The sequence below is a fragment of the Theobroma cacao genome, chromosome 4 (genome assembly GCF_053813885.1).
Source record: "Theobroma cacao isolate CCN51 chromosome 4, ASM5381388v1, whole genome shotgun sequence".
Lineage (NCBI taxonomy): Eukaryota > Viridiplantae > Streptophyta > Magnoliopsida > Malvales > Malvaceae > Theobroma > Theobroma cacao.
In genome coordinates, this window is record NC_142642.1 from 3,128,270 (window position 1) to 3,135,940 (window position 7,671).

At 32.9% G+C, this 7,671-nt stretch overlaps 1 protein-coding gene across 1 annotated transcript; it reads left to right on the forward strand.

Moving 5' to 3' along the window:
• Positions 1-207: 207 nt before the first annotated feature.
• On the forward strand, positions 208-4,789 carry ICE1 (basic helix-loop-helix (bHLH) DNA-binding superfamily protein). The gene is made up of 4 exons (XM_007031946.3): positions 208-1,546; positions 1,911-2,135; positions 3,012-3,182; positions 4,408-4,789. The coding sequence occupies exons 1-4, from the start codon at positions 467-469 to the stop codon at positions 4,489-4,491; spliced, it is 1,560 nt and encodes a 519-aa protein (XP_007032008.2). The 5' UTR covers positions 208-466; the 3' UTR covers positions 4,492-4,789.
• The last annotated feature ends 2,882 nt before the right edge of the window (positions 4,790-7,671 follow it).

Sequence of the window (7,671 nt, forward strand, 5' to 3'; positions counted from 1 at the left end):
AAACGTGTCAATTTAATAGAAATTAAAATCATAATTTTCTTTATAACCATGTTAAATTGGTAATCACCTTAAACTAAAATGGAGTAGAGAAATTTTAATGCTCGAAAAATTAATAATAACTCAAAACTACAGTTCAATATAGATATATTAAAAAAATCCAAAGTAAAAAAAATAAAAGGAAAAGACACAAGCAAGCAGCGGCGGACACATAGACATACAAGGAGATAAACCGCGGAGCGGTCTCCATTCATTTGCCTCAGTTGAGTTCAGTACATTCATAACGTTCAAACTTGGAATCTATCTCTTTCTTTTCCCGAAAAATATGATGCTCTGCTGAAAAGCTACTTCACTTTTCTCTCCTTTCTCTGTCTCAATTCTCAATTCTTCTTCCCCTGTAACTGCCTTTCTTTCTCTCTTTCTTCCATACAGAAAAGGAGAAAAAGCTGAGAGCTTGGGAGTGAGAGAGATGGTCCTTGGAGCTAACGGCATCGTTTGGATGGATGGAGAAGAGGAAGAGGATGCAGTTTCTTCTTGGACCAGAAACAACAACAACAACAACAGTAGCAGCAATAACGAAATAGAGACTAAAGAAGAGGACTTGACTATGTCGGGTGCTTCTCTTTCCACCTTCAAATCCATGCTTGATGCTGATTGGTACATGAACCAGGATCTTCAAATCAGAGAGCTTGGTTTCTGCTCCACCCAGGTTGATAACAATCTCCTTCTTCACCAGCCAATTGATTCCTCGGCTTCTTGTTCTCCCTCACAGGCCTTCACGCTTGACCCTTCACAGTCACACCCTTTCTTGCCTCCGAAATCATGCTTCTCTTCTCTTCTCAATGTTTCCTGCAGCAACCCTTTTGATAATGCCTTCGATTTCGCCTCCGAAACGGCCTTTCTCGGTCATTTTCAGCCGAATCAAGTCCCGAATTTGATGGGTTTTCCTCAGACTCAAATGGGTACTCCTGAGTTCAGTTCGAGCTCCGAGTTTCAAGGTACAAGGCTGTTCACAGGAACTGAAAATGCTTCTGCTTTGAGTGGCGGGTTTAGTGCTGGTGGTTTTGAGGGTTTTGATGGATCAGCGAATGCTCTGTTTGTGAACAGAGCAAAGATTTTGAAGCCTCTCGAAGTTTTCCCTTCAGTTGGTGCTCAACCAACTTTGTTTCAGAAGCGAGCAGCGATGCGGCAGGGCTCTGGTGGGGCTGACAAATTGGGGAATTTGGATGTTTCAGGACTGAGATTTGGAGGGGAAGCGTCGGACGGAAAGAGGAAGAGGCATGAGGAGGGGGACATTGAGGAAGCCAGCATCGATGTATCGGGTTTAAATTATGATTCTGATGAGAGGAATGATGATTGCAAAGTGGAGGAGAGTGTGAAGAACGGTGGTTGCAATTCAAATGCAACTAGTACGGTCACTGGTGGTGGGGATCAGAAGGGGAAGAAGAAAGGGATGCCGGCGAAAAATCTGATGGCCGAGAGGCGGAGGAGGAAAAAGCTCAACGATAGGCTTTACATGCTTAGGTCTGTTGTGCCTAAGATTAGCAAGGTATCTCATATTTGAAAATTCTAAGGAATTTAGTTATCTTAAACTAGTATTTTCTTTTGTTCTCTCACTATGTGTCTTTTTGGTTTATTCATGTTATAAGTATACAAAGTTAGAATTTTGAGTTATGGCATTTAATTTTGGCTCTTGAATGATGCTATGTCACCAATTTCTATTGAGAGTTTGATAACATGCATACTTTATTTTAGTTTTCTTTCCCTTTTGCTTTTAAGATTACTTACTTGTCAAGCTATTGTGATTATAGTTGTTTTGGGGTGATTTTAGATGTATATTACCTTGCTGTTCCTGTTTTCGAAACTGGTATTGATGACATTGACAGCCACTCATTGTGCTTATTATGTTACAGATGGATAGGGCTTCCATACTCGGGGACGCCATTGATTACTTGAAGGAGCTTCTACAAAGGATCAATGATCTCCATAACGAACTTGAATCCAGCCCACCTGGCTCTTTGATGCCACCATCTTCAAGCTTCCACCCGTTGACACCCACTCCACCTACCCTTCCATGTCGTGTCAAGGAAGAACTATGCCCAAGCTCATTGCCCAGCCCTAAAAGCCAGCCTGCAAAGGTTAACTCTTGACTTAATAACTGACTTACTTTTTCCCTAGTAATTTGCTTGATTCTCTGAAATTGTTTGATTTATTTGAGAAACTGATATCATAAGTCCTTTTACCTACTAGGCAAAAGATTTGACATGCCTGATGGTTTTGAAAATCTTGAAGGTGAAAGGAGCAAAACATGAATGCCTGTGCGTTCTTGTCTGATAGTGACTTGCATGTTATCAGCATGACAAATAAGTTCTCGTCAAGTTATCATGTTGCATAAAGTTATAATAATTTCTATGTTAGGCTATGGACTGGAAGACTTTCTATCGATTTGTGTTTAAAGTTGATTTTAGAAAGTTAAAGTGCCCTGTTAAACCTACAGAATAAGTGAGTTCTTGTGTATGTACTTGCATGAACAATGGGGTCCAATGTTTCATCCATTTTTTATATAGAACATGTGCTCCTCAAACTTGGTAGGTTTTGAGTTTGTTGATGGACCTTATCATGAAACTTTGAATACTCTATATTGGATAAATATCATAGATTGAGGAGGCTGGAGTTTTCATTTAATCTTTTTGTTTCTTTTCATATTATTGATCCTTTTCTTGTCTTCTGCTTATAAACACGCAAGAGCTGCTTGTTGGTTATGAAGTGTGATATTTGTTTTTTCTCTGGTCAATATTGTTCTTTATATTTACATGCTGGGCTTTTATTTCTTTGCATTTGGAAGTAGAACTCATGTCAGACATGAGACAAGATATATATACCTATATACTTGCACAAAACTCTCACCAGGTTGTGTCAATGTAACTTGTGACAGACCATACATTTTTCCTAATTGTTTTGAGCAATAACTGAAGTAACCTTTAACTTTTACATTTCTATTTCTGCATTTGCAGGTGGAGGTTAGGGTAAGGGAAGGAAGGGCTGTCAACATTCACATGTTTTGTGCTCGTAGGCCTGGTCTCTTGCTCTCCACTATGAGAGCTCTGGACAACCTTGGGTTGGATATACAGCAAGCTGTAATCAGCTGTTTCAATGGGTTTGCACTGGATGTTTTCCGAGCTGAGGTGCTATTCTTTCTTGTCTTCTTGTCTTTGCCATCTGCTACTGGTGATTTCCGTATAAAGATCAATTTTAATTTTCATGTCTATCCAACAGATTATATATGTTCTTCTCTTCATGTAAGTTAACATCTCTGTAACAATTCTGATCAATATGGTTGCTTTCCGAGCCAGGCCAACTCATTGCGAAATCCAAGGCCCCAAAAAGAGTTCTTTGTTGTGAACTACAAAGAGATGGGCCTTTATAGAAGGAATTAAGTTAAACTTTTCTGTATGTTTGCTAGGTTGGACTGTAGTTGAAAACATGACCAGTTTAGTAAAGGGCAAGTTCAAATAAAGGTATAGACCATGAGTCAAAACCCTGAGATTGAGGACCCCCTTCCCGTTGTCCTGTTCTGGAGGATACTATCTAGCACAGAATACTTGTACTGTTGTGCACATGGATTGAAGTCAGAGTCATAAGTTTTTAGTGGGACCTATGCTAAGCTATTTTTTTATTCACATATTTTCTTTCTGTTGCAAGAATTGTTTAAGCCTTCTCACCATTCCTTGCTCTCCCCTCTGAAGGGTAATTTAATGCTAATCGTTGGTAATTCTTGGTCTTAGATCACTAAAGAATTACTCCTGAGATAAGTGTGAAGCCATTACAGGACCAGATTGACAAAGTGGTGAAGGGTAGGAAAGATTGCCACCAGGGAAACATGATATAGAAAACTGGAGGAGACAACAACCCAGCATCTACCATTTAGTATTAGGTTTTTTTGGTTAACACGGTCAGGGGTATCCCCAGGTTTGCTTGGGCCTAATCCTCTCTTCAGTGATCTTTAGGACGTGCTCCCCAATATCGACCTGGAGCATTCAAAAGTTTACTTCTGGACTGCTCCCCAGGATTCGACAAGGAAAGGGGACTCCCCTCCTTACCGACAGGACTACCCTTTGTGGGTCACCTGCCATTTAGTATTACAAGTGGTTATGTTGATCAAACAATAAGACATCGAAGAGCATTTTTCCCTTAACTTTTTAGTTTCCATAGTCCAGATTAAATGGTGTGGCTTTATCAAATGCTAAATAAAAAGACGAGTTTTAAGAATTGGAAGTTGGAGCTGTGCAATCATCTGGAATTCTGTTTGTTATCTACAAAAGAGAAGTTTTTAAGGTGTTTAGCATTTATAGGTAGATATTTGGATTGAGAGATTGATTATTCATATTATTTTCATTTGTTGTTTAACAGCAATGCAGGGAAGGCCAGGATGTATTGCCCGAGCAAATCAAGGCAGTACTTTTGGATTCCGCAGGCTTCCATGGTATAATGTGACTCGAATACCTTATCTATGCAAAAGGCAACCATCTTATGAGTGCAGGAACTAACCGTAGTCTTAGACCTTGGGGTAGTTTGTAAATTTAGTTTGCTTCTCATCCCATTTTAAGGACACCAATTTCAAGTAGAATGTGTTCAGGCTATTGAGATTCCTAGGCGGCGCAAGCAAGCATCTTTTAGCAGATATGTTTATTTTTCTTAGTTTTACTTTGCAAGATTCTCATGGAACTTGGTGTTTGGGACTTGGTGTTTAGTAATTTCCAGCAGTTAGAAATAAAATCTCCCTTGTTTTGTACCTTTCTTTTGTTGCTGGAATGCAGATTTGATAAACATATTGACCCTTTTAAATCATTCATCCAAGCTTTGTGCATTGGTTTTCAACTAGAATTTTGATGGATGGGGCCAATGGTTAACACTTATGGAACTTTTCTTGATGGCTCTAAGAATATTTGACAATTATTGAGGCAAACTCACTGGCCTGACCCTACCACTGATTCATGCAAAAGGAACCAGCTTTTGGAAAAGTTGAATAAAGTGTTGCTGCTTCCTCATTGAGTTACATTGATTGGATATAAAACCATACGCTGTGTATTAAACAGTATTAAATAGAGTATAAATTGTTTCATTTATTGGAAATGCAATCTTTGAATGTTGAATCAGTTAGCATTAACAGTTTCAAATTGAAATTAATTAAATTCGGTTAATTCAGTTTCAATATTGATTGATTAGGACAGATAGTTATGTCGGTCAATTTTTTATGTCAAATTTGGATATTTAACGTCTGTTTGGTAACCGAAAAATAATTTACTAGAGGAAAATTTTTTGTGAAAAATGTTTTATAATAAAATTTAATATTTTTTGTTGTTTGGATAAATTGTGGAAAATATTTTTTATTGTTTGGATTATTTTATGAAAAATATTTTTCATCATGACGGAGTTATTTACCTGTTAAAATAATAAATAGAAGTTGATTATAAAACAATATTAATATTTGATTCTCATTAATTTTGGATCAAAATTAAGAATGGAAATGAAAATGGACAAAATCAATAATGATATTTTTCAAAGTATTTAATCACATAAATTTTCAAAAAAAATTTCATCTTATCACTTTTTTTATCATAACTATAAAAATATAAATATTTATCAATTGTATAAAATATCCAAAACCTATACTTATAAATATGTATTCAGTAAATGACAATCATTGAAATATTTTGTATTATAATTATTGGTAAGATTTACACCTATTATAAATGTGTATTCATCAAATGATGATCATTGAAATATTTTTTATTATAATTATTAGTAAGATTTATTCTATTTATAAATAAAAAATTTAATTATATTGAATGGTTTATTAAAAAAATATTTTTTAATTTTAATAGTAATGTATAATTTAAATATTAATATTTTAAATTAATTTTTTTAAAGTTAAATAGTAATATTTTTATTTTATATATTTTAAGTTAAATATTAACATTCATCAAACTTATACTCATAAACTTACTATAAAAATATTTTTGTTGTCCTCTGGAAAGGATGTAAGATATTTTTCGTAATTAACCCTGTCAACTTGTAAAATATTTTACATCTGAAATTAATTTTTCAGTCTTCCAAATAAGTATAAGTTCTAAAAATATTTTTTAAAAAATATTTTACAACAAAACAAACGAATCCTTAATCTAAATTTTTTAAAACATATTATATATAAATATGATATAAATATCAGTAATATTTTTTAAAAATAAACATTAAAATTAATTGGATTGATTGAATTTGATTGAAATAAGTGGATTTTGATTGTTGTTGGAACAAACTTGATTAATTCAATTTTTAAAATTTTAAAACTAATCGAATAAATGGTCAGTTTTAATTAAGCTATCAGCCTGGTCGGTTGTAGCAAAGGTCTATGAGCCGAAACTTTTAATTATTTTGGATGATGGTGACCGTTTAGGAATTGTTGAAACATGGAATTGATTTTATTTTGGATGAAGGTAACCATTTTGTAATTGTTGAAACATGAAAGGATGATAGAAAGAAAAGCACAAAAAGAAGAAAACAAAAAAGAGAAAAAACACGATGTGGAATTGGTGGTCAAAAAGGCCATAGTGGTCCAAATTAAGGGCAGCCAGTCAGACATGAGCCATGTCATACTGCGTGCGGCGACTCATTAGTCTACGTCGGATTTTACTTTCTAAAACCCTCTAATTTTATTTAATAAAATAATTAAATATATATTTGATATATTATTTTTAATTTATAAATAATATACATTACTAGAAAATTAACTATTATATTATTATATTAAAAAAAATTTATAAATTAAAAAAATTTTAAAAATAAATAATCATAGCATTAAAAAAATATAATGCTCAAATAAGTTTCTGAATTATTTAAAAAAATTTAAGTAAATTTTTATTATTTTGTTACGTTTAATTAAGTCACTATATTTTTATTTTAAGTTAAATAAGCTCTTTTAATTAATAATTTATTAATTATTATTAATTAAAATATCATTTATTATTTTATATTTATATGACACTAATATAATATTAATATAAAAAATAAAATATATCATATTATCATATTATTATATCAAATTAATATGTCACGTTATCATCAACAATCATATGTCAACATATTACATTATCATCAATTATAATATATTAATATGTCACATCAATATTATGATGTATACATAATGATAAATAATATTTTGACTAAATTAAGCATTAACCATAAGAGTTTATTTGATTAAAAATAAAAAGTTAAAAGATTATTTGATTTAAAATAAAAGTGTAAGAGTTTAATTGAGAGCAAGTAAAAGAATTTACTTGTATTTTCTTAAATAGTTTTAAAATTTTTTTAAAATATTATGCCTATTAAAAATATATAAAATGAAACTTCTAAATCCACTAATTTCAATTAATAAAAAGATAATTTCATTTTTAAATGAAATAATAAAAAGATTTATATTTAATGTAATCTCGATAAATACATATCGATATATATATCGATATATATATATACACATCGACAAATACATTCCAACTTAGCGAAAGACCAAAAAGAAAAAGAGAAAAACACGGAAAGTCAGTTTGAAAATCAATGAGCTCCGGTCCAACAGATTGCCCCACTGCCGTCAGATTAAACTAAAGGGTCGGGGGTTGGAAA